We start from the raw sequence: 27,659 nt of genomic DNA, 5'->3' as shown, positions 1-27,659 counted from the left end.
TCTCTCTCTCTGCCCCTTCCCTGTTCATGCTCTGTCTCTCTCTGTCCCAAAAATAAATAAATGTTGAAAAAAAAAATTAAAAAAAAAAAAATAGAACTACCACAATCAAGATATTGACCAGTTCCATCACTGTTAAACATTGTCTCCAGCAGTCAGTTCTCTTCCCACATCCCAAAACCTTGACACCACTGATCTGATGTTCATCTGTATAGTTTTGCTTTTTCCAAAATGTCCTATAAATGGAATTATACAGAATGTAGCTGTTGTCCCAGGCTCCTTTCATTTAACATAATGCTTTTGAAATTTATAGCATATGTTAGTAGTTTGTTCCTTTTTATTATAGAGTAGTATCAATTGTATGGATGCATCACTTTGTTTTTTTCATCCATTTATCAGTGAATAGACCTTTGAGTTGTCTCCAGTCTTTGCCTGTTACAATAATGCTGCTATAAACATTCATGTGCACATCTTTATGTGGGCATGTATTCTATTTCTTTTGTGTAAATACAAAACTTTTGTACATAAATGCAAAACTTTATAATATCTTTACAAAAAACTGCCAAATTGTTTTCTGAAGTGATTGTACCATTTTGTCTTCCTACTTTTGATATATCAGAGTTCGGGGTGCTCTTCATCTTCACCCGCACTTTATATTGTCTGTATGGGTTTTTTTTGTTTTTGTTTTGTTTAACTTTTTTAATGTTTATTTTTTGGAGAGTTTTTAAGTATTTTCTCCCAGTCTATCGCTTATCTTTTCATTTTCTTGACAGTGTCATGCAAAAGCAGTTTTAAATTCTCATGAATTCCAGTTTATCATTTCTTTCTTTTATTCATGCTTGTGTCCTATCCTAAGAAGTATTTGTATAACCCAAGTTACACAGATAATTTCCAGTGTTTTCTTATATCTGTGATCCATTTCTAGTTGATTTTTGTATGTAGTGCAAAGTATGAGTCAGTGTTCATTTTTCTGGATAGTTCCAGCACCTTTTGTTGAAGGCTATCCTTTTCCCATTGGCATCTTTGTTGAAAATCAATTGGCTATTTTTGTGTGGGTCTTTTTTTGAACTGTCTGATCTGTTCCTTTGATCTGTAAGTCCATCTTACACCAATACCACACTGTCTTAACTACTGTAGCATTACTAGAAGTCTTGGAATCAGGTAATGTAAGTCCTGGGATGTGAAGCCTTCTCAGTGGCCCCACCCCTCCTCCAGTGGTAACCAATTTGGTTTATGATCCTAGGCTTAAAGATATTTTCTGTTTCTGTTCCTCACACAGTGGCCCTGGGGAATGAAAGAATTTGGTGCCCTTTCTCAGTGACTTAAGGCTTTTGCTTGGTATAAGAGGAGGGTGCAGGGAATTCGTCGGCATTGGTTCCTTTTTTCTAGTGGCAGCCATTCGCCTCCTGCTTGTCTGTGCTGCTACTGAGAGTGACTCTGTGGTCTTCTGCTCTGATCTCAGTGTTGCTTCTGAGTACCTTCCGGAGACCCATAGAGAAGAGCCTGTGAATGAGTGCACACTCTCCTTGTAGCTAGAGTTCTCATTTATTGTAAACATGTACTAGTTCATATTTGGCCTTTGGGATTTTGTTAAAATGTTAGTTGTTTTCTTTTCTTTCTTTTTTGCTTCTGTGGTAGTCACCTCTTCTTCCTATGCTTTGCCATAATGAGACATTTCGTGTGTCCCATCTCCTCAGAAGGGCTTGTGACTCTTTGGAATTCGTTCCGTGGTTCTAGGGACCTTTGTTCTCTGATGGGTTGAAGAAAAGTTATGATTTTGTAAATTATTATGGTTTTTCTTGTGGTTAGGGTAGTAGAACATTGTCTTACAGCTTTCTAAATTTTAAACAGAAGTAGAACCCCAAGGTTTTTAAACTAACAAATCACCTGATTAGAATTGCACTTCAGAAGGACTTATCAGATAGTATGTACAATGGATTTGAGGTGATATGAAATGTCTTCTGTTTGGAATAGTTTCACGTAATTGTTATCATTTGAAGACTCAGCAGCCCAGGTGTGCTGCTCAGGAAGCCATCTCCACTATTGCCTAAATGTCCTTCATCCGTGTTCCTGTAGCATGCAATGTCCACTTTCTGGAACACCAACCAGCTTTTAGGCAGCTCCCCAAAACTCCCTGTCTCTGATTCATCTTTGTACACTCTAACTATTGTAGTATCTGACACATTCATTCCAGCGTACGTATTCTCATATGTAGGTCCATATACTCATATACATACATATGTACATATATACATACATATATGTACATATACATACACATCTAAGAAAATACTTATCCAGAAGTTACTGTGTACCAAGCAGCTTTATTTAATGTTTGTTGACCTTATAATTGGACTCATTAAAATGTTAGTATATTTTTTCAGATAAGTATTGAAGACCTCACCTAGGGCAATGTTTCTCAACTGAGACAGTTTTGTTCCCAGAGGATATTCAGAAGTGTTGGGATATTTTTGTTGTCAGAGTTTGGGGAGTGGGCTGATACTGGTACTGAACATCCTATAATACACAGGACAGCCCTCGCAACAATGAATGATGTAGCCAAAATGTTAGTAGTGTAGAGGTTGAGAAACTCTGACCTAGAGTATTAATGTGCAAAATACTCTGAAAGTACATTTGATGGCACTTAGTCACCAATTCAATATAAGGAACCAAGGAGAAGGAGGAATAAAAACTGAGTTGGAGATTTCCAGGCTGTGTGAGCAGGAGGATTGTAATAACAGCAATGGTAATTGAAACAGGAAAGAGGCAGGTTTGGGAAAGCTTACAGTAAACTCAGTTATGGTATGGAACATTTAGGAAATGTGTGACTTAATAAAGTGGTTCTGGATTAGAGATAAATTAGAAGCTGTTAGATTGAATGAGATTGATAGGAGAGAAAGAAGGGAAAATGAGGGGGCTTAACACGGAAGAAGCTTTGCACTTAGGAGATAGGAGACATCTTTTTCCTCCAGGAGGGGAGGAAGGAACCAGGAAAACATTGTGTCACACAAGGACTGTGTTTCAAGTGTGAATGTATGTGAATACTGCAGAGTAGTGAGGAAGCAGAAGTAGAAAAGTTACTAAATTTGGAAGTTCAGATGTCTTTAGTGATTTTGGCAGAAAGAAATTTCAGAAGATTGTTAATAGTGGAAGAAGGTGGTTTGGGTGGTGGCAAGAATCAAATTTTAAGGGTTGAGAATAAAGAATATGGTATCAAGTTTCAGTGACTGAAGAAATATGATGGTGAAGGTTAGATGGAAAGAATAGTATCTTTAGGGGGGCGCCTGGTTGCTCAGTTGGTTAAGCGTCCGACTTCGGTTCAGGTCATGATCTCGCGGTCCATGAGTTCGAGCCCTGCTTCGACCTCGTGTTTCGTGGGTTCGAGGCTCGCATTGGGCTCTGTGCTGACAGCTCAGAGCCTGGAGCCTGTTTTAGATTCTGTCTCTCTCTCTCTCTCTCTCTCTCTCTCTCTCACCCTCCCCTGTTCATGCTCTGTCTCTGTCTCAAAAATAAACATTTTTTTAAAAATTTAAAAAAAAAGAATGGTATCTTTAGGGAAAGCAAGGTTCATCTTTAGGTGTGAAGGAAGGTTTTGGGGGTGTACTAGGTTCCCAGAGCTGCCAAAACAAATTACCACAGACCAAGTGGCTTAAAACCACAGAAATTTATTCTTTCATAATTCTAAAAGCTAGAAGTCCTATATCAAAGTGTTGTCAGCCATGCTTCCTCTGAAGGTTCTAGCAAAGAGTCTTTCCCTGCCTCTTTCTAGTTTCTGGTGCCTGCTGTCATTCTCTGTTGGCATTCTTTGGCTTATAGATGCACCATTTCAATCTCTACCTCTGTCTTCATGTGGCCATTTTCCTTCTATGTGTCTTTCTAAATTTCCTTAATTTTTTTTATTAAAAATTTTTTAATGTTTATTTATTTTGAGAGAGAGAGAGAGAGACAGACCGTGAACAGGTGAGGGGCAGAGAGAGAGGGAGACAGGGGCAGAGAGAGAGACAATCTGAAGCAGGCTCCAGGCTCTGAGCAGTCAGCACAGAGCTCTACGTGGGGCTTGAACTCACAAACCGTGAGATCATGACCTGAGCCGAAGTAGGACTCTTAACCAATTGAGTCGCCCAAGTGCCTCTCCTTTCTTTTATAAGGACATCAGTCAGTGGATTTAGTGCCCACTCTAATCCAGTATGACCTTATAAAGTTCAGAGTAAACATGAATTTGGGCAGATACTATTCAGTACAGGGTGGTAGTTAAAATAAGGGGATGTTACCATAACGAGGTAACTACTTCATAACTACTAGGATGCCTAAATAAAAGGACAGTAACAAGTGTTGGTGAGGATATGGAGATATTGAAACCCTCATACACTGCTGGGTAGGGTTTTAAAAAAAATTTGGCATTTTCTAAGAAGATTAAATATAAAGTTACCATATGACCCAGTAATTCCACTTCTAGGTATACACCTAAAAGAATTGAAAACATTTGTCCACACAAAAACCAGTACATGAATGTTCATAGCATCATTACTGATAGCCAAAAAGTAGAAAGAAACCAAATGTCCATCAATAGATGATTGGATAAACTGTGGTATATTCATAGAATGTCATGCAGCCATTTAAAAGATGAAGTATTGATGCATGTCAACAACATGGATGAATCTTGAAAGCATTATGCTAAGTGAAAAAAGCTAGTCACAAAAAGCCATGTGTTATAGGAGTACATTTATAGAGATAGTGCTTGTCAGGAGCAACCTCAGGGAGGGAGGAATGGGAGTGACTGTGAAAGGTGGTAATGGTTTTATAACTATGAGTTTACTAAAAACCAGTTAATTGTACACTTGAAAAGGGTGAATTTTATTGTGTGTGAATTATATCGTTATTTTTAATAAAAAAAAATAGAAGATAAGGGGATTTTTATATTTCCAGGCTGAAGAAAGGTAAACCATTAGGTTGGTCACAACTTTGCTGATCTTGGTCCAGTCATGTGGTGACTTCTGCATGGTTCTTTTAAGAGCAATATATTGGAACTTATCATTTTAATAACTATGTAAGATTAGTACATTATTTAGCCCAGATTTGTCTTATAAATAAAAATAGTATATAATTTAAGCTGTGAATTATAAGATATGGGCCAAAGATGGCTGTTTGAATGATACCAGTATATTGTTCCAAATGTAAGAATAGTTAAAATGAATTTACCTAAGTTTAAATTTTCAGTATAGGTCATTGCTGAAAAAGTCTTCCTTTACCATCTTTAAAGTAAATATGATTACTTTATTGGCTTACCTATAAAAGAAAAAGAAAATGTTGATACCAGAGTCCTATTGGTTTCGGATATGATCATGTTGACACATTCTTAAAATCATCTTTAAAAAATAATCTCTTAATTTGGAAGGCCTACTTTATTATTTTTATTTATTTTTTTAAAATTTTTTTAACGTTTATTTATTTTTGAGACAGAGAGAGACAGAGCATGAACGGGGGAGGGGCAGAGAGAGAGGGAGACACAGAATCCGAAGCAGGCCATCAGCCCAGAGTCCGACGCGGGGCTCGAACTCACGGACCGCAAGATCATGACCTGAGCTGAAGTCAGTCGCTTAACCGACTGAGCCACCCAGGAGCCCCTAGAAGGCCTACTTTAAAGATTCACGTCATTGTATATTGAGCCAGATTGGTAGCTAACATTTTTTGAGCACTTTGTATTAAGCACTGTTTTGTGTTCTTATGAGTCACCTTTTTAAGTCCTCACAGAAAGCCCTTTGAGATAGAAATGAAGTAACTTGCCCAGCATTAGCTAACCATCTAAAGAGCTAGGATTTGAACCCAAGCAGTCTGTCTTAAGAAGGGAAGCAGCCTGTGTTCTTAGCCACTAAATTATTATGGCTTTCTTAGATTAGATTAGGATAGTTAATGAAAAGTTCTTGAGATATGCATGAGTAGCACAGATCACGGTTGAAGTGTAAGTTTCAACTATACCAAAGTTAGACATGTAACATGGGCCAAAAACATATGTTTTAGGAAACACTGGAGACAATTAACAATCCAGAGGACATGAACATAATTCTCATTGTTTTTCTCTGCCAGTATGAGGTGAAAGCTCCCGTTCCTTCTGCCTGTTTCAGGAATATTTGTAAGCAAATGGCAAAAATGCATGAAGCTATATTTGATCTTCTTCCAGAAGAACAAACACAAGTGAGTAGTAATTCCTAAAAGTACTTTTTTTATACATAACATATGCATACAGAATTGGAGTGTTATTTATATACTTTTGGTAGTTAAGCCTAGTTCATTTTTCCGATATTATTTTTTCAGCTGTTATATTAACCTGTGAAATGTGGATATAAATGTCTGATTTCAAAGTGCCTCTAGCTCTAACAGGCCAGAGCAATAATTGCTCTGCTATATGGTCAGCAATTATAAAAAGCAGATTATTTTGTTTGTCCATTGAGTATAGAGATCCCAGATTCTACTTATGCCATTCATTATAGTATCAGTTTGAAAATCAGAGTTGGCATTTATCAGTAGTAAAGTATGTTGCTGTTATTATAATCCAAATGGGATAGTGAAGGAATTAGTGATAGAATTAATAATGAGAGGACACATGAAATAATTCAGTCAGTATACCTTATTTTTGTTATATCAACATAAATGATCTTAGTATGCATAAACCAGGAAAATAGTAAAATTTGGCACCTCTCACCTATGAAATATCCACTCCTTGTCCCTACTGTCTTCCCCTACAAAAGTGTTATCAGAGTTTTCTCCATTGTTCACCTACACTTCTACCCCATCCCCTCTACTTGCTTTGTTTCCCTCTCCTGATACTTTAAAGATTCCAGTATTTTTTCCCCAATCTTTTTTTTTTTAATGTATATTTATTTTTGAGAGAGAGTGTGAGTGAGCTGGGGAGAGACAGAGAAAGAGGAGGACAGAGGATCCCAAGCAGGCTTTGCACTGATAGCAGTGAGCCTGATACGGGGCTTGAACCCACAAACCATGAGATCATGACCTGAGCTGAAGTCAGATGCTTAACTGACTGAGCCACCCAGGCGCCCCTCCAGTCTTCTTTACCCACCTTAGCTTGTTCCCTCTATACGAGGCTATCTCATTTGAGCCCAGTTGTAGAATGATACAGTGTTGGAATACAAGCTTAGTTGTATAACTAATGAGCTTAACTTTCACTGGAATTTTTGCTCTTCAAACAAGTTTCTTATTTGAGTTTGCCTCTAATTGGTTGAGTATATAGAAATGGTATCTGGGAGCAAATTAGGGTCTTTTGCCTATTCTTTCTCCTGGTGGTTTCCTTTCCCATACCACCTCAGACTTCCATCTGACAGTACCTGTTTTTCTGCATGCTTCCCTAGGTTTTCATTAACCATTCCAAAGTCATGATTAAATATCATCCAACTCCTTTGAGGCCCACTGAGGATTGAGGAGGAGCCATAAGATATGGAGCACCCACTTGGGTCTCTCTTTTTTTTCCTTATTTCTTCCTAGCCAAGCCATCCTTCTCATTCCAAGTATAAGATCTCACCTCTGACATTCTCACTTTTTGGATTTGTCAATCTGAGTTCTAATTATGGCCAGGTCAAGGAGCTGGGCATACAGGTATTTCATATATATATTTTTTTAATCTGCATCATAATTTAAAGGGAACTCTTATCAAAGCTGGGCAAGAATTAGATTTTTATGTCAGTATTGTCACATGAATACCAGTAATTCCACAAAATTCCATAGGTGCCTTTATGTATATTTCCTCCCATAGAAAACATGTTACTCCACAAAATCATTTTTTTAAAATTTTTTTTTTTAACATTTATTTATTTTTGAGACAGAGAGAGACAGAGCATGAACGGGGGGAGGGTCAGAGAGAGAGGGAGACACAGAATCTGAAACAGGCTCCACGCTCTGAGCGGTCAGCACAGAGCCCGACGCGGGGCTCGAACTCACGGACCGCAAGATCATGACCTGAGCCGAAGTCGGACGCTCAACCGACTGAGCCACCCAGGTGCCCCCACAAAATCATTTCCAAAGATTAACTGTATATAATTTCAGGTCAGGTATTTCCCACAGAAGTATTGGGCCATTGAATCAAAACTCTGCATGCAGGAGCAGTAAAATACTTTGAAGTAATTTTATCAATTTAGAAGGATGAAAGTATCTTTGCCTCTACCGTTGTGACTTTGTTGTTTTGTCTTGAAGTTCCTATTTAATATACTGCAGAATTCTCCATTTCTTTATACCTGGCTTGGTTGATCCCAGTTATATATCCCAGAGGACTTCAAAGGAGCAGAAAGGCAGTGATAAATCATATCACTAAAAGAAGTACTGCTGATAAGAAGAAAAAGAGGTTTTATCCAACTATAGAGAAAACTACTAAAATAGCAACTACATACCATCAGAGTAGCATCTTAAAAGTATATGCCAAAGCAAAGATTTTTAAAAAATATTTTCTCCTGGGTGGCTCAGTTGGTTAAGCGTCCAGCTCTTGATTTCAGCTGAGGTCGTGATCTCGAGTTTCAGGAGTTCGAGCCCCATGTCGGGCTCCGCACTGATAGTACCGAGCCTGCTTGGGATTCTCTCTCCCCCTCTCTGCCCCTCGTCTGTTCGTGCTCTCTCTCAAAATAAATAAATAAATATATTTTTTCCAAATAATATTGATTTGATACTGATGACTCAGATGCTTATGTCTTCTATTTCAAAAGAGCTTTAAGAAACCATATTACTTCTTTTCCAGATGTTATTTTTAAGAATTAATGCAAGTTATAAACTCCACTTGAAAAAACAGTTATCTCATTTAAATGTGATAAATGATGGAGGACCTCAAAATGGGTATGTTTTCAACATATTTTTACTACATGCTCCAGTATTGGATTGCCTGATTGGTTTTTATTCATTATGCTGTCCTTTTCCATTATAATCTTGCCAGATCTGCACCATGGTAAAATCAGCAACTTTTTCCTCTGTGGAGAGGACATCTATATCAACTTGTCTGTCTATCTACATTAAAGTATTTTATAAGTGGTCAATTACTTATATGTCTGTTTTGAGGTAGTGTGGGTCAGTAGCACATCCTTATGCAGTAGTCTCCCTGTATCCAGACAGGACTCAAAGTCCTACTTTGTAGCTGTGTGACCATGAGAAGGTCCACTTAACTTCTGCCTTATTTATAAAATGAGAAGGATAAAATCTTCTGTAACTTTCATAAGGTTACAAAAAAATGTGTGTATGTACATTTTTATTGTAAGCTTTTGAACAAATTATATGTACTATCAGTGAAATATTTTAGTTATACAAAACAATTTAGAATCAGAAAACTTGGGTTAAGTTCTGCCACTTACTAGTTGTGTGATGTTAGGTAAATCACTTTTATTTTTGCACTTTTATTTTCTTGGATTTGAAAATAGGGATGATGGTAAAAAGTACCATCACAAAATTTTTGTGAAGAACATAAAGATATGGGGAAAAATTATATAAAATACAAAAGCACTGATCATGAAGCTACATCCTAATATGATTTTCTCAGTGTGTTACCTGTTCTGTGGATTTTAGGAATAAAACATTAAGTTTTGGGCTTCAATTTCAAACTTATAGGAACAAATGAAAAAATGCATTTTGGAGTCAGAAATTGGCCCTGTCCAACAAAACAAGTACACTGAATTGATATTGCAAAAAATATTCGGGAGCTTCATAATACTGAATGTGTTGGCCACGCTGAGTTAGTTTTATGCAACAATCTGATTCTCTCCCTTAATTATTACCTGGTTCTTCTTTTTCTTTTTTTTTTTTAAGAATTGTTATTTTCAAAAGTTTCAGAGCCACAGAAAAGTTCAAGGACAGTTTAATGAATACCAAATATGTCTCAGAGACTATTTTTAAAAAACTAGTACTTTGAAGCCTACTCGACCCATAGCCTTCTATTTTTATTCCCATAGCTAAGTCTGGGTTGGTTCGTTCATGGGTTTTTCTGACCAGTAGTTCTGAAGCATTGAAGCTAACTCATTACCTATTATTTTCTCTGTTAATATAGCTATTTGGGGGTCTTACCAACCTAGAGCTCTTCACTGTCATACACTTTTAAAGACACTAATTCTGTGTAAGTCAATTCATGTCTTGTGAGTGATTCCTTGAAAGATAGAATTCCCTGAAAATTGACCTCTAGACTCTAGCAAAAGACATAATAAACTACCTGCTTATAAGTAATTTTTGTTCCTGGAATGGCTTTAAAAATGTACTTTTTTTTTTCAAGATGAAATTCACATAAAATTAACCATTTTGCAGTTAACAATTTAGTAGCAGTTAGTGCATTCACAAGTGTGTTCTAGTTCCTGTTGTCTAGTTGTCCAGTCAGATAATAAAATAAGATCAAAGCTTAAAAAAAAAAACCAAGAAGAAACCCTGTACCCATTAAGCAGTTACTTGCTACCTTCCTTCTCCCCAGCCCTGTTTTTTAAATGGAATTTTTTTTATTTAAGACATTTTAAAAATACAGACGTAAAGAAAATATTTGTATTGCTGCTACTTAATCATTAACATTTATCATTTCACTTGGAAAAATGTTCATAATGTTTTAAAAAAAATGGCATTTCAAATGAAATTGAAGTATCCCTGGCTCCAGTCCCATTCTCTTTCCCCAACCTTAGTCAATATTTCTAATAAATTTGGCCTACGTTTTTAAGTCCTTCTCCTTATCTCTAGATCTTAAAAAAATATGTAGCACTGTTTTATAAACTTACATGGTGTATTGTACATGTGCTGCTTACTTTATTCCACTCAGCATTGTTACTGGTTTATCTATTTGATGGGAGTTGTCCATTTTTTGACATTTCTCCCACTTGAATCAACTATATTTAATGCAGCCATTTCCCCAAGAGAGATTTCTAAGTTATTACTTTTTTCCATTACAACTATGCCACAGTGAAGATCTATATGCATGTCTAGTGGTGTAATCATTTCTTTAGAGTATATCCACAAGTTAATACCAGCATATGTACATTTTCACTCGGCTAGGTTTTGCCAGAATATTCTTCAAAGTAGCTGCACCATGTTGTCAACATTTGCTATTAGATTTTTTTTAATAATTGCAGGTGGTATCTTGTTTTGATTTGCATTTCCTAATGTTTGTCATCTTTTCATATATTCATTACTCATTGAAGTGTTCTCATTTCACTTTTCCTGTTCATTTTCTTTGTCCATTTTTCTCTTGGGCATTATCATCTTTTTCTTGTCGATTTTAGATTTTTGCATATGCTCTCAAGCTAATCTTTTGTTGGTTATGTGTTTGCCAATATTTCCTTTTATGTTAAACAATAATTTTCAACTTTGATAGGATTATGGAAATATTTTTAAATGGAGATTTATGTTAATTTTAGGTTTAGTTTTGAATGTGGGGGACCTTGCCTTAGAAAGGTTTTCTGTTTTGAGCTGTTGCTGTTAGTTTCAGTGCACTTACCATATTATCACAAGTATAATTTCAAATCTTTTTAAAGCATCTTAATTAGATGAGTTTTAAATGAAAAATATGGTCCTTGTTAAATTCTGCCATGTGATGAAAGGTCAAACATTAAGCACATTAAGTCCAAAAGCATTTATAAATTAGACTGTAGTACAAACATTAAGGGTGCTTCTAACACCTCTGTCCCCGTGTAGTCCAGCAATCCAGAACTTACGTGTTCATTAAAATACTAAAGCTGGATTTCTTCTTCTCTTTTACAAACTACTAAATTAAGGTCTCCTATTCTTCCATGGGCCATATGTGTCAAAGTATATGTCTACTCAGACCAGTCCCTGTTTTACATGCATGGAGCTTTGATATGTATCTGAGTGTTATTTCCTGGAATGTTCTCTCAAGTGTAGACATTCATGTGACAGCTCAGTGCTCAAAAGTGTTAACACTTTCTTTTCTCATCTCGTGTTGCTATATATCAGTATCTAGTTTTATATGTAGTAATATATATGCATGAATCCCAACCTTCATTAGCTTCTTTGGATGTTAGGAAACCTTGTCTTTCACCTGATTTCATTAGTCATATATATGTACAGTTGATCCTTGAACAATGCAGGAGTTAGGGGCACCAAACTACTCACAAGTAGAAAACCCACATGTAGCTTTTGATTCCCCAGAAACTGAAGTACCAGTACCCACTGTTGACCGGAAGCTTTACTGTTAGTATCAACAGCTGATTGACACATACTTTGTATGTTATATACTATATTCTTATAATAAAGTAAGCTGGAGAAAATGTTTTGAAAATCATAAGAGAAAGTACATTTAGTGCTCTACTATGTCAAAAAAAATCTAATTAGATCCACGCAGTTCAAAGCTGTGTTGTTCAAGGGTCAACTGTATAGTCTAGTGACAACTGATTACAAAAAAAAGCTTAACCTATTATTTTTCTATTTTGTTTCATGCTTTTTAAAGATAAATCTATTTTTTATTGGGCAGAATTATGAAACCAATTTCAACCTGCACTGGTTTATTCCTTTCCAAGATATTTATTGTTGAAATAGAGCGCTCTAACTATATGATGGCAGGAATCTTGCTAAGAGAAATATATTGACATTTGGTCCCTAGGAAATCTGAATTTTAATAGTCTAGCAGCTAGGAATAAGACTGACTCTGTGAGCATTGCTACTTTATCGTAGAGAGTGTGAGATTAAAAATAGTTTTCTCTCCAATGTTTAGGTTGGTCACAGCAGATGTAGCTTTTTACACTGGAAATCTTCAAGCCTTAAAAGGCCTTAAAGATTTGGACCTAAATATGTCCGAGATCTGGGAACAGAAGAGGTGATGACATACTGGAAAACTGGGTAGCTCATCTGACCATGGGATGTGTATGTTTGTGAAGAAAATATGGATGCCTGTGATTCAAGAACTGAACCTGGAACCCAGAGTGAACGGGATAGGGGAAGGGGGAAAGGAAAGTATCAGTGTTGGGAAACTGGGATTCAGTGGGATCTACAAGGAATGCCATTTTTATGCTTCCTTCAGTGAGGAGTAACTGATCAGGTGTCTATAACATTTTTCATTCTCTCTGGAAACAGACTCAGGTTTCTTTGGACCAAATCCAAAAGAACACATAGCTGTAACACAGCTGTAGTTGACTAGAATGCTCTGTATACTTTATATTAAAAAATGCTTTGCATTTCTTCCAGTGCAATGAAATTCATATGGTGTCCCACCTTATTTAATGATGGTACAATTTAAAATATTAAAATCTTAGTCAACCTCTGTAGAAAGTTTTCTCTATGAAAGTAAAGCTGTTTGAAAAATTATTTTTTTACACAGATCTTTCTATGAAAAATAAACATCTTTTGATTGCTTGGATTTAGGAACTCAATTTTTGTTTTAGTGACCAATGTCAAGTTTCAGGCCTCGTGTGTCACGTATTTAATCTTTCTACCACCACTGTATGTCATCTGAGTAAAGCCTTCCAGAATAGTCTAAATACTTGAAAGTCTGATCACAGTAATAATTAAAGAAAAAGATATTGGCATTTATTTATGCAACTACTAATTTAAATACTTTTCAGAAGGGGTATGTGAAAGGCTGCAGTTTAATAGCTGTATTTTTATACAAGTATCTATGAAGGGTTGGTTTGTGGGTTTTTTTGCCTTTTTATTTCTAGCAAATGGTTAGAATACATTTTCATATATTCTGCGTATTTATGAGTTCTCATTTTAACATTTAGATAACAGATGAAGTATGGCCCCCTTGGGTTTTTGTTTTTAAGTTACTTTCGACATGTATATGAACAAAGACCAGGGAGAAATGGAACTTTTAAAATATAGGCTGCTGTTCGGCCAGAAATAAGGTGATGAGTAACTTATTTAAAGATTTTATAATACCTACCTTCAAAATTAGAATCAGCAGCACTCCACAAATGAAAGTGCCTGTGCCTCACCTCACACCGGGAGTCTTGCCTAACCCCGTCAGAGTGCCTAATCTTGTTGTGATTATGTACAATGAAATAATAGTCTTATTTTGTGCTCTTCCATTTCCTAAAAGGAAAGCCTGTTTTATCATTACTAAGGTATGTCATTGGTTCTTAAACTGTCTAAAATAAAGCTGTAAAAAATTACCAGACTTTATAAGGCAACTTTTTTTTTTAATACTGTACAAGTAAATTTTAAATTACAAGCAGCCTACTTAAAAACAAGAATGGAAAAATTAGAAAATGTAATTAATCCTTAGAGAAAAGCCACAAATTCAACTACCAGCAGAGCTGATTTGGAAGGTTATTCATGAATATTTTCAGTGACAACAAGAAAGCTTCAAGGAAAGGGAACTTGTTATAAAGTTCTACCTCCACCCCACCATACTGGAGAACAAGTATGTAAGTGAAAAACCCTACCTCTACCCACCCCATCCCTTCACCTGGGAAAAGAAACATTACTTTGTGTTCCTAAGTGGAGAGTCTGTGGAAAGCATGGCAGGCATCCCAGCTTTAGAACTAGATGAAAGGTATGGAATACCTTCAGGTTTAATTCTAATGAAAGAATGATGTGGTTAAGATTCTTAGAAATGCAAAAACTAGATGTGTCAGGTAGCTGGCCAGTGCATACTTAAATATTTCAAGACTAAATCTTCCAAACGAAATACCAACTTTCGCAAGAGTCAACTGTTTTTCTTCATTTCATAAAGTTAGCATTGAAAGTATACATGTACACGTGGATTGCCTCACAGCTTTATTTTTTAAATCACAAGCAATTCAAAGTGACCATCATTGAGGCCTCTGTTCAAAGATGTTCCAGCAGAGCTGCCCCAGTTTTAAGATTAAACAATATTGCACTGTAAGATGAACTTTCAGGATCCTCATTAAAGAAAAGTATTGCTTCCAACTGTGCTTTTCTTGGACTAAAAGCATATTGCAAACTCTACTTTAAAAATTAACACTGCAGGGTACAGTAACATAGTAAAGTACCTGCCAATTTTAGAATCCTAGAGAACATTTCATCGTTAAGAAACTGTTTAGCCCATAATTAGTATGAAGTGTACACAGTATTTTTTTTTTTCATTTCAGTGGTCCAAGATCCGAAGGTTCCCAGATACAATCTTGTTCTCTAATACTGCTCCAGGTGGGATGTCAATTCGGTCACCATGATTTGCAATGATGATAACTGTTCCCTATGTGACAGGGAAAATCAAACAGAAGAGAGTGTACTTGAAACCAGCCGAAATGCAACTGATTTCCTTACAATCACTGAATTTATGCAGAATTCCATTTACAATGGAACAGTTGTATTTCTAAGCAATATTAACCATGAAAAAATATGTTAAGGAAAATTGTATAATGTGTCCCTCTAACAATCCTGGCAGTAGTTCCAGATGCCCTGCCTCTGTATCAGAGGTGGTACCAGGAGTGAGAAGTGGACCCAGTGCCACAGCATAACTGGCCCTTTCGAAGAACCACTTGCAATGTCACCAGCATTACCTACCTTCATAAAGATACTGAGGTGCTTGGTTTATATTTACATATAGGTTTGGATTTGTTTTGTTGTTAAAACCAGTTTACTAATTTATTTTTCATGTCTTAGGGGAGGCTGTTTAGATGAGGCAGTCTCAGCAATAAAGTTCCATGTACATATATGTATATGTATGTATACACACGTATGTATGTCTGTATAGTTGACCCTGGAACATGTGTTTGTGCAAGTCCATTTACATGCATTTTTTCGATACAGTCCTTAACATTTTCTTTTCTCTAGCTTGCTTTGTTATAAGAATACAGTACATAATAAAAACACCTACTAAAATATGTGTTAATCAACTATTATCAGTAAGGCTTCCACTCAGTAATAGACTATTAGTCTGGGGGAATCAAAAGTTAGATGGGGATTTTCAGCTGCATGGGGCTCAGCACCCCAAATCCCCCATGTTGTTCAGGGGTCAACTGTATATACATCTAGACACACACACACACACACACACACATATATATATATATATATATATATATATATATATATATACATACACATATATCCTTATGTTTTTTTCAAGATCTTCATTTAAGTAGTTTTACTAAGAATGCCACATGTAATGTAGGCATAGGATTTTTAAAAAAATAATTAGGAAAAAGCTGTGGTATCTTTGGTTCTGCACTTTAATATTTATACCCATAGTCCTTCCTATTTCTTAAGCTAGAAGAATACTCAAAGTACCCAAGTACTATGGTGTAGTATCTTTATCAGTAAGATCAGTATCTTTAGACTGATGACAACAGATTACCTTAAAAGGAATAGATTATGTTCAGTATAACTGAAGTTGCCATTTTTTCTACTTTCATTAAGATTCAGATTTGGTGAGCTAATGCTAATTTAACAGTGATTCTATTTTAAGGACTCCGATTTTCAGTAAAATAGTACCAGTTAAATTACTTCATGGTATTTGCTTTCCATTTGAATGCTATATTCCATAAAGTTCATATATACAACAATTATGATTGTATTTTAACTATGTTGTATTTCTACGGAAGATAGTATTAATACTAAATATTGTGGTAAGCTATTTCATTTTTTAAATGTATTTATGTCTTATAAACAAACATCTGGTATAGACTAAGAAGTATTCCTTAAAATAAAGGTAAATTTAGGACTAGAAAATTAAACTTGTTTTGTAAAGCTAGCAGAACGAAAAATTTCATCTTAACACACCTTTAGTGAAACATTCTTGCCAAATGTCACATCTCCTGAAACTGTGAGGTGATCCAATTCAAGCATATCTGGTATACTTTCAAATCTCCTTAGATAATCCTGAACCTGAAAGAAAAGAGAAGGAAGAAGAAATTGTTTCAAAAATGGGTTAACAGAAAAAGCAGGTATTCAATTTACAAGTTAGTTTAACTGAACTGTGAAAACATTATTTATGGCCAAGCTCAGACCCTCTATGGGAAGAACCAATTTATTAAGCACTTTCTATATGCTAGATCCTGTGCAGGAGAGACTAGGAGATATGAACAACATCCTTACAATCAAGCAATTTATAACACCACTGAGCAGATCAGACAATAAATTAAAAGATAGGGGTGCCTGGGTGGCTCAGTTGGTTGAGCAGCGAGTGACTCTTGACTTTGACTCGGGTCATGATCTGATGGTTCTTGAGTTCAAGCCCCATGTTGGGTTCTGCACTGACAGGCTCTGAGATTCCTAATCTCTCTCTCTCTCTGTCCCCCCCCCCCCATAAACAAACATTAAATACATACACACATACATACATAAAAAGGTAACCAGGGTGCCTAGATGGCTCAGTCAGTTAAGCATCTGACTTTGGCTCAGGTCATGATCTCATGGATTGTGGGTTTGAGCCCCGCATTGGGCTCTATGTGACAGCTAAGAGCCTGCTTCGGATTCTGTATCTCCCTATCTCTCTGTTCCTCCCCCATTTGTTCTCGCTCGCTCTCTCAAAAATGAATGAATTAATCAAAACATAACCAACATGATAAGAGCCCAGTGAGTAATTCAAATAATCTGGAGTTTAGCTGGAAAGAGAAAGAGAGATCATCACTGTTTGAAGCAACCTAGACTGGAGCTGGGCTTTATGGGATGGGTAGGATTCAGAAGAAATGGAGTATTTCATGAACAGCAGCACAAATTATCATTATAAATGATCATTATCTTTACTGCCTCTTGTTTCCTTAGATTTACAGGCTAGAAATTGTCTGTCTTATATGGCCTCATTTCCTGTTTTGCTAAGAAAATTAGAAGCAACCTGAAAAGTTTCACTGGCTTCTACTACCACTCAGTTGCTCCCTAGCCCATTACTCTGTCCCTCCTGTTATTGGGGTGGGACTCTTTTACTCCAACTTAAGGCCAGTCCTTCTTATGGCCTAATTCAAGGGTATTATCCAGTGATTATTTCTCCTTCAATGTTTTCTCCCTCTGACTGCATCAATTCTGATCAATGTATAAATGTGCCATAAATTCTCCCACCTTTAAAAAGCAAACAAAATATCTCAAATCATATATCCCTTTCTATCTATGGCTGCTTTTTATTGTTGCTTTTCTGTAAAACCAATTTCTTGAATTAGTTGTCCAAATTCATCTAATTTCTATTAAATCCATTCCAGTCAGGCTCCAGAACCTCTATATTGATAAATCTGGTGGTGAATTCTCCTTGATCTTACTGGAACCATTCATCTTACTTGAATCAGCAGCAACACCTGACACAGGTGATCTTTCTTTCTTCTTTCTTTTTCTTCTTTCTTTTTCTCTTTTTCTTCTTTTTCTCTTTTTCTCTTTTTCTCTTTTTCTCTTTTTTCTCTTTTTCTCTTTTTCTTTCTTTCTTTCTTTCTTTCTTTCTTTCTTTCTTTTTCTTTCTTTCTTTTTCTTTCTTTCTTTCTTTCAACATTTTCTTAATTTGGCTTTCAGGACATACACATTCATGGTTTTCCATGCAGTTCCTCACCTGTAACTCGTCAGTCACCTTTACTGCTTCCTTCACCTCATTCCCATCCTCTAAGCCTTGACTACCTTAGGGCTCAGTTCTTGGGACACCTCCTCCTAGGTGATCCCTATCTCATGGCTTTAAATACCAGCTGTACATGAAGGACATGTACCTATATCTTCTAGATATCTCCTCTGATCTAAAAAGAATCTAATAAATTTGAAGGTCTAATAAATTCAGTATCTCCAAAACTCAACTCCCCATCCTGCTTTCCCTACATCTGTTCCCCTAAACCTACTTCCCCCATTTCTGTAAGTGGCTGGCAATTCCATGCTTCCAATTGCACAAGCTAAAAACCTTGGCGTCTTTCCTAATCTTTTCTCTTACACTCCCCATCTAGTCCAACAGCCAATCCTGTAGCTACAACTTCCAAAATATCTCAGAACGTCAACTATTTCCACTGCCATCACCCTGGGCAAAGCCACCATTTCCTCTTGCCAGGATTCCTGCAATAGCCTGTTCCCTGGTTTCCCTGATTCCACTCTTGCTCACCAGATCAGTCACTTCACCCCTCAGCTCACAACTCTGATGGTTTTTCATCCACCAGAAGAAAAGAAAAAAAAAAAAAAAAAAGCCACCTACATTCCCAATATTCAATGACAAGGTTCTACATATTGGGCTTGTTCCCTCTTTGACCAACTCCTCCCCCCATCTCTCACTTGCTCTGCCCCAGGCAGACTGTGTTCTGTCCCTAAAACACATTCATCCTCTGAGTAGCCATTAACCACTCAGCCCATATTCTCAAATTAGAGCAGCTCAAGTTCTTATCTCCTGCAGGGTATGGAAGAGGCTAGAAAGAGTGAGGGGAAAGTGAAGGCAGGGTGAGGCTGGGTAGAAAAATGGCTGGCAATACCCTTTCAGAATGTGGGAAAATGGTGAGTATTTGTACCACCAGGATTTTCCCAGCTCAGCCAGGCTGATGAGAGGCACCCAAAACAGGGACTGATGCTATCCTGGGAAATGCAGCACAGCCACAAGACCCAGAATCATCTGCCATCAATATATGAGGCAGTACATACCTCCACACCAGGTGGCACTTAAACCACAACCAGGATTAGAACAGGCCTGGAGGGCATAACAGGACTCCAGGCCAGCCACAAAGGCTCACCCTTTCACCTTCATTAACCTGACAATATTTTATGTGATGAAATTTTTTTAAATATTAATTTATGAGAGAGAAACAGAAAGAGAGCAAGAGCAGGGGAAAGAGGGAGAGGTAGAGAAGCCCAAGCAGGCCCCTCACTGTCAGCGCAGAGCCCTATATGGGGCTCAATCCAACGAACCATGAGATCACGACCCAAGCTGAAACCAAGAGTCAGACACTTAAGTGACTGAGCCACCGGGGAACCTCCATGATGAAAGTTTTTGAATTCCATTTATCATGTTAGGGTGGGGTTTTACTATACTTGCTATTGCCCTTGCCCGGAATGCTTTTCACCCCAGATACTTGCATGATATACTTCATTTCTCAGTGAGACCGTCTCTCTGGCCACCCAGTATAAAATTATACCAACACCACCCCACCCACACATTTCCTACTCCTGCTTTATTCTCCTTCATACTATTTCCCATCACTTGACATATATACATTTATTTGCTTATTATCATTCTTACCTCACCAGAATATTCATGAAGGCAAGGATTTTAGTCCATTTTATTTGCTGCTAAATATCCAGCACTTAGATCACTGCCCAGCACATGGTAGGGGCTCAATATTTGTTAAACAATTAACATTCTCCCACTGATGAAAACAGTAAATGGTTTTACAAGAGACATAAAGTAAAATGTCCCAAAATGTAAACATTCTTTTCTACTCTATAGCAATAATCAGATTTCAAAAGTGAATTACATGTTTATCTTCAACAGCTGATTCCTTTTAAAAGACATCAAAGACAGAGGACTATAATAGGTTAGCAGCTGAGACTAATTAGACCCCAATTCATATGTGTATCATTTTTATACTTACACATTTAAGAAATACAAATGCACATGTATATCGTATCTATCATTACGTACCTTTGTAAAAGAACTGCCTAATTTAACCAAGGGTACTGTAGGAAATTCCCTCTTTTCACTCATTGTCAAAGATCCTGCATTAAGGCTATAGAGGTTTGACATCACAAGCAAGAGATCTGATGTGGTTTTGACAGGTAGAAAACGGCTCCTAGGAACATTAATACCTAGAGAGTTCTCAAAACTTTTAATGGCAGCCCCTACTGCAGTTTCTAACTGAATGACATTCAGGCCTCCATCCAAAGTCTGTAAGAAAAAAAAGGGATCAGGGGGAGAGGAGAAACAGGTTTTAGCAACTTTGTTTCGTGGAGGCTAGTTAACATTTGGGGAGTGGTTTCAGAGACCCATTGAAGGAAACAAGAATTTTGAGAACTGATATTTAGCAAACACATACCATATGCCAGGTGCTTATACATACGTGGTCTTTTTTTGGCGTCATAACCCTCTCTTTATTAATATTTCCATTTTACAATAAGGAACCAAATGTTCACAGAAAACTGATGCAAGGTGCCTGTCTGTGGCCAAAAGACCTTTAAGTGTCAGAGCAACAAGTAAGACCGAGGTCGGTTGCTCTATTTTTGGGCCCTGTGCTCTTGCTGCTACCACAGCCCCAGGTGAAGTGAGGGTACCAGGGCTTGGCACACTAAAGAAATGGATGGGTGTAGACTCGGAAGGACAGGGCCAGAAACTGGAGAGACTGACTAGGCAAAAAGGAGGAACCAATGAATAGGTGGACCAGACAGAGTAGGGGCAGCAGGTCTGCGTGCAGCCCACCTATTATGATCTTAGGAACCAGGGAGACCAGGGCTGCACCTGTGGCTTACCTTTGGATTCACGATGATTTCCATATCAATAGCATTCTGCTCTTGCAGTCTTTTAACTGCCGCAAGAGAGATCCATAGGTTGTTTGTGTTAAATATTTTGAATTTTGATACAGACTTGAACTCATCAACATGTGCTTTTGGCACTTGAGCGATTTCCACCAGTCTCAGTTTGCCTTCATACTGAGTGAGGGTCCCACCCTAGAAAGGCAGACAGGAGTGTGTGAGTGCCTCCACATCTCTCCCAGTCACAGCCATACCACACTATTTTCTAGTCTGTGAAAGGACATTGATGATAAAGTCCCCCAGAAATCAAATGCTTTCGCACTGATTCTATCTGTAATACGCAGCAACATACATATTATAGTAGTGAACCAAAAAAAATATTCAGGTTGTGTGTCATTTTATACTGTGTACCCACCCTCTCATCCATAATAAAAGCCGTGGGAGTGTATGGAGACTTCCTCACTTTTCGAAGGCCTGCTACTGGAACGGCCATTCCTCTTATTCCCAAACCACACTCCATCACTAAACAACTAGTCCTACCACCTCAGACCCTGCTCTGACTGGCTGCAGGATCAGCAGAGAAGAGGGAAGACAGAGGCACAACTGGATGAGAAGTGACCCCCAGAGTGGCCTCCGCTTAGAGATGTTCTTAAAGTCATGACGTGACAGCAGTGTAGGGGAACGTTCACTCACCTATCAGGGGGCATTTGCAAGAAGCATAGAACCCAGCCCAGGAACTGACCATTTTAGTATTTACACACTGTCTACTTCTCTTACTCCCTGTGGCTAAGTAGTAAAACCTTATGTACCATTTCATCAAATGCCAAGTGTCATCACCACTAAACATGCAAAATTATAAAAAAAATTTGTGCCAAACAACTGCATTTTTTTCCAATTACAGAGACATTACAGTGATAAAAAAATATATTGAAGTGCATAAGTAAAAACAGAAATAGTAAATTTTCACTAAAGGAACAATGAAATAAATACACTTAAGCACCAAACTAGAAGAATATTAAAGGTATGAACAAACATTGAAACTGTTTTCACTTAGGATTCAGATTTATCCTACAAATATATGTGAAATTGTTTTCAGTTAGAATCATCCGTATAGATTACTCAACAAAACTGTTAACTCTTGATTTATATCCACACAGTTATGTCAGGTGAAACTTAGAGTGCTCTATAGTATACTATCTCACTCTATCTTACAGTGATGTTATCAAGTGGATACAAGTGTTTTGCTTCACACAAAAAATTCTGCAAATAAAAATAGCTTGAGCTACATAACCTGTGAAATGTGAGATATGAGTCCCCAAACTGCTTCCTCTCAGTATTTACCTTTACATCTGCACGTGTTTTATTTGTGACTTCCATGACAAATTCACAGGGTTTCCCATTGGGTGGGTTCATTAGATGATTAAGAATATAAAGATCCACAGTGGCACCCAGATTATCTATGTTGGACACAAAAATATACTCTTTGCCTTCTCCTATAAGGGTGTCAAGCAAACCAGAGTTGTAGAAACTGGCGTAAATATCACCGTGACCTGGAGGGTACCAAGCTTCTGTATTTTCCCCTGAGTACGAGACATCCTTTGCTACAGGCAGTAAAGATTCCTTATTAATCCTCGGGTACCTTTAAAAAAAAAAAAAAAAGTCTTTTTCAATATCAATTCGGAGAGTATTCCAGACCTTCAAGTAAAACAGTGCATTTAAAGTTAAATAAAACTGGGGCACCTAAATGGCTCAGTTAGTTAAGCATCCAACTTGGTTTCAACTCAGGTCATTATCTCAAGGTTTGTGGGTTTGAGCCATGCATCGGGGTCCAGAGTTCTCTCTCCCTCTCTCTCTGCTCCTCCCCCTACCCCATGTGTGCACACGTGTGCATGTTCTCTCTCAAAAATAAAACTTTCAAAACACCCACAAAGTTAAATAAAACTTTTCAGTCTATTAAAAGTAATGAGGTAAATCCATTTAAGAAAATCTCTTTTAAAAAATCTCTTATCTGTGTTCAATAATCAATTAACTTCATCATAATATTTGCTGCAAAAAAATTTCCATCATCATACAAATGGGAGGACACTGCATATTCTTAAGATACTAATATATTTTGTAACTCTTAAAGAGTCATAGATTAATTTAATGAATTTACATGAAGTCAATTTCTCAAACTTACTTGGCCTATCTGGGAGATCTATCTGGGAGAATCTGTCCATGCTTACAAAGACATCTATTCAGGGGCGGTGCTGTTTCTTTCCCAGAAAAGTCAACAGCAGATTAGTGCTCAAGGACATGTGCTTCCTACCACTAGTGAGAACATGTACCGGGGCTGGCAGTGGGGGAAGGGGGGACAGAGGAGCTAGCACTGTAACAGACCAAGGACCAACCAGAAAACAGAGGAAGAGCACCTGCAACATAGAAAATGTCCATGAAAAAGTAGATTAAAAACAAAAACAACTGATGATACAATTTTAGAAATACCCACTCTGTACAAGTTCACATAGCCCCATATCCATCCTTAAATGGAAGACTTCTTTTCCCAGTTGCCTGGGCTTTATCAAAATTCATCATCTGAATTCCTTTCTATGGGCACACCTTGGAAATACTGCAGTTTCTGTTCCAGACCACAGCAATAAAACAAATGCCGCGATAAAGCGAGTCAAAATTTTTTTGGCTTTCCAGTGCATATAAAAGTTATGTTTACTCTATACTATAGTAAGTGTGCAGTAGTAGCATTATGTCTTAAAAAAACAAAAAAACAACGTACATACCATAATTAAAAACACTTCATTGCTAAAAAATGATAACAATGCTGTGGGCTTTCAGCAAGTCATAATGACTGATCACAGGTCACAACAAATGTAAGAAAAAATCTGAAATATTGTGAGAATACCAAAATGTGTGACACAGACACAAAGTGAGCTAAATGCAGCTGGAAAAGTGGCACCAATACCAACAGACTTACTTGTTCAATGCAAGGTCACCACAAACCTTCAACTTGTGAAAAACTACAGTATCTGCAAAGCACAACAAAGTGGAAGGCAATCTAACAAGGTGTGACTGTGCTTCCCTTCCCCAAAGATTTTTTCCAGAGGTTATTAAATTCCCCCCAAGCCTATTCAGGATGTTGAATAAATGTCTTCTCATATGAAAGAAAGTTATCAACACGGTAGACTATAAAAGATTTTCATAGACCCATGAAATATGCTCTCAGAAAGCCAAGACCTAAGCCAGCCTCAAATATTCTGAACATGGAACAAGCAGGTTCTCTCTTAAGAATTAAGGTTATAGAATCGCAGAGTGACTGTATCACCTATCTATGAACAAGTGTTCAGCCTCTAAAGGCACTAAGCATTTGCAAACACGAGTTTGTGGCACTGCACATCTTGATGTTGCTCTGTTTCAAGAAGAAAAAAGTCTGTTTCCCAGGAATAACATCCCTCAGACTTACTTTTTTTAACTTATCTTATCGTACCTGCTTTGATTAAAAGTGTAGATTTTCACACGACAATGATTGTACTTCTGTAGTATTTTTTTTGTATCTTCATCCGTGTTAAAAGAGTTCATTAGAACAAGAGGAACATCTGTATTGTAGGTTTTGTTCAAATGCTAGGGAGGAAAATAACAGATTACTCGGATTTACTTTACTTCCACTTAAAAGTGTAAAACCCTTAATGTTTAATCACAAAGTATCCAAAACATTACCTATATGCAGCCAAATATAAATATTTAGCATAAGCCAGACATTTTGCTAAATAGTTCACCATGTACTTGCTCATTAAATCACAATCCTATGAAACAGAAACTCTTGTCTGTGTTATGTGGATGGCTAAACTGAGGCCCAGAGAGGCAGAGTCCAATTCTGGAGTTGTGTGCCCAGCTAGTGCCCTGTGGCCTTACTGGATAGGCAAATGCTGACTACGCATTTATTTACTCTGTCCAGAGCACAGTGGGGATGAAAGTACAAATCTTACAAAGACACAGCTCCCTACTCTCAGGATTCACGTTAAGAAGTGTGAATCACTCCCCAACTGAAATCTTTTCAATCTCTAGGAAAAATTAAGGGGCAACACAGAATAAGAAGGAAACAGGTTCTCAGAAGTCAGACTACCATCTCGGGCAAGTAAATCAACTTCTCTGTGCCTTGGCTTCCTCATCTGTAAAATGGGGATGAGAATAAAGAGTACTTAGCTGTTGAGTCAATTCATGAAAAGAGCTCAGAGTGATACTTAGTTTACAGTACATGCTAGACAAACGTGAGCTGCTGCTACTGCTAGTCTTGTAGTTGCCAGCATCGTATTAGACACTAGAGATAAGAGATTCTTTTTTGCAAAACACAGGCCACTGCCTCTGAAGAATTTAAGGTCTGTGATTAACAACTTTATCGTAAGAGACACAGTTCTTAGCATCCACGGCACCCAACCAGATCTGAAAATTCTTCCTGGCCTCCCAAAAGGGGTTAATAAAGCCAGATCATCCCAGTTGGGAGGAAGGCTGCCACTAGAAAGAAATTTGGCAGAGGAGTGGGGGAGATCAAAGGAGACTCCAAAAAGATCCAGAATTGCAACAACCACAAGGGCTATTTAAGATCACAAGCTTTTACATCACCCTGAGGATTTGCCCTTGGGATCACCAAACCTTTTTATGTACTAATAAAAAAACTAAAGATAGCAAATTCCTTGCTATCCACATCTGTTATTTCATAAGATAACATAATAACCTAAAACTGACTTTAGTAGTTCATGAGAAAGGCTGAATGTTACTCACTTCAATTTGCTGAACGGTCAGATCCAAAAAGGTATTCTCATTCCTCACACCAATCAGACTTTTCGGACCTTTGCAGCCCATGCTGGTTCCCAAACCACCATTGAGTTTCACCACCACCAGCTTATTTAGTACAGAAGATATATTATCAGGTAAGCCTCTGGCCTTTATCTTTTCATAGGGCTGAATCTGAAATTGAAAAAACAGAATTCAGATAGGTTTTTTTTAATGTTTATTCATTTTTGAGCTAGAGAGAGACAGAGCATGAGCAGGGGTGGGGCAGAGAGAGAGGGAGACACAGAATCCAAAGCAGCTCCATGCTCTGAGCGGTCAGCACAGAGCCTGACATGGGGCTCAAACTCACAAACCGTGAGATTATGACCATAGCCAAAGTCGGATGCTTAACTGAGCCACCTAGGCACTCCTAAAATTCAAATTGTTTTAGGAGAGGTTAAATCCAGTCAATCTCAGGGTTATTTCCATGTTTCCTTAAAGAGTTTGCTTTCTTCACAGAAAGTTGACTGCATTTCCTTTAATGTCACAAGTCCTTCTGGTACAAAATCAAGTACTTACTTGCAACTTCTCTTGCACGAAGTAGTAGTTCAGTGGCTCATTTACATTGTGATGGAGTACAAGAAGGGGGAAAAGTTACAGTCTACAGATATTTGCCTGGCTGGTGAGAACATGTAAGTCTCTTGAACTGCCTTCAAAAACTCAGAATTACTAATTTGCTTCAATATAGTAAATGGGATACACAAAACTCACCAAATCTTCACACATTTCTGGTACAGAATGGATCTACTTCAATTCTGGAGAAGTGCATATGTGATCACACATTATCCCTTCTCCCAAAGGAGGCAAAAACAAAAACCAATATGTTCCTTGCAATTCTCCTCCATTCAACAGTTAAGTCTGCCCTTCAGAGAAAGGTGGTGGAGGGTTTTTGTCATACTTCTAAGTTAGAATTTAACTGTCAGGCATCATTTTATAGAGCTTGTATTGGAAAATTCAGTGTGTTCTTTCTGCTCCAATAAATACTCTGATGGGGTGGGAAAGGCAAGAGCTGGGGCTGGAGAGAATCTCCTTGTCTGTTTCTGGGAGCACAGAGCATTACTCTTCAACTTCTCCCTCCTAGAACAAGAACAACCACACAGCGGGAGACCAAATTCTTTTCTTCAAGGCAGAGGCACAGCCAAGTCTAAATATGTTATAGTAAGAATAAAGTTTTTACAAAGGTCATAGAATATTCTCTAACCAGTTGCAGGACTTTGTTATTCTTCTTTATTGGAGTACATCATCAAATGTACTCTTCAGTTACATACATCATCATGGTGTGGGACAGTTAACACTTGAGGGGGCTGAAGAAATAAAACCATAAAGTGCTCACTTACTATGAGTTGAGCTATTTTTGTTTTGCTACCTGTAGAGCGTGTGTGGGTGGGTGGTGGATGAAGTCTATAATTGGGAAAGGAGTTCATGGGTTCACACTCCAGTGATTAGGTTGTGGGGGCAAAAATCCCTTTACACTTGGTCAAACATACATATGTGTCCTATGTCGATTCCTGACCACACAATTTCTACTGTTAGCAGCTCTTTCCACACAAACTAGT

At 37.5% G+C, this 27,659-nt stretch overlaps 2 protein-coding genes and 1 long non-coding RNA gene across 12 annotated transcripts in view; 1 reads left to right on the top strand and 2 right to left on the bottom strand.

Moving 5' to 3' along the window:
- VPS54 (VPS54 subunit of GARP complex) overlaps window positions 1-14,078 on the top strand; it is an 89,011-nt gene extending 74,933 nt beyond the window's left edge. For 4 of the 7 annotated variants that reach the window (XM_045054272.1, XM_045054271.1, XM_045054274.1 and 1 more), the window contains 3 exons: window positions 6,016-6,189; window positions 8,735-8,829; window positions 12,683-14,078. In XM_045054272.1, coding sequence (XP_044910207.1) covers window positions 6,016-6,189; window positions 8,735-8,829; window positions 12,683-12,788 — 375 coding nt within the window. In that variant the 3' untranslated portion in view covers window positions 12,789-14,078. The remainder of the gene's footprint in view (window positions 1-6,015; window positions 6,190-8,734; window positions 8,830-12,682) is intronic. The other 3 variants (XM_045054275.1, XM_011281002.4, XM_019827281.3) reach the window with 1 other exon arrangement.
- On the bottom strand, window positions 47-5,426 carry LOC123384480. The gene is made up of 2 exons (XR_006595616.1): window positions 5,197-5,426; window positions 47-1,747 (listed from the first exon to the last, which is right to left on the bottom strand). It is a non-coding gene; the product is annotated as an uncharacterized LOC123384480 (long non-coding RNA).
- A 594-nt stretch (window positions 14,079-14,672) lies between the features above and the next one.
- Window positions 14,673-27,659, bottom strand: part of UGP2 (UDP-glucose pyrophosphorylase 2) — a 65,035-nt gene continuing 52,048 nt past the window's right edge. For all 4 annotated transcript variants that reach the window (XM_006930132.5, XM_045054276.1, XM_019827285.2 and 1 more), the window contains 7 exons: window positions 26,053-26,238; window positions 24,761-24,894; window positions 22,624-22,921; window positions 21,280-21,477; window positions 20,459-20,701; window positions 16,654-16,758; window positions 14,673-15,124 (listed from right to left, as the gene is read on the bottom strand). In XM_006930132.5, the coding sequence (XP_006930194.1) occupies window positions 15,017-15,124; window positions 16,654-16,758; window positions 20,459-20,701; window positions 21,280-21,477; window positions 22,624-22,921; window positions 24,761-24,894; window positions 26,053-26,238 (1,272 nt within the window). In that variant the 3' untranslated portion in view covers window positions 14,673-15,016. The remainder of the gene's footprint in view (window positions 15,125-16,653; window positions 16,759-20,458; window positions 20,702-21,279; window positions 21,478-22,623; window positions 22,922-24,760; window positions 24,895-26,052; window positions 26,239-27,659) is intronic.

This window comes from Felis catus, chromosome A3 (genome assembly GCF_018350175.1).
Source record: "Felis catus isolate Fca126 chromosome A3, F.catus_Fca126_mat1.0, whole genome shotgun sequence".
Classification (NCBI taxonomy): Eukaryota; Metazoa; Chordata; class Mammalia; order Carnivora; family Felidae; genus Felis; species Felis catus.
The sequence above is the reverse complement of the archived record's forward strand: the minus strand, read 5'-3'. Positions and strand labels throughout refer to the sequence as shown.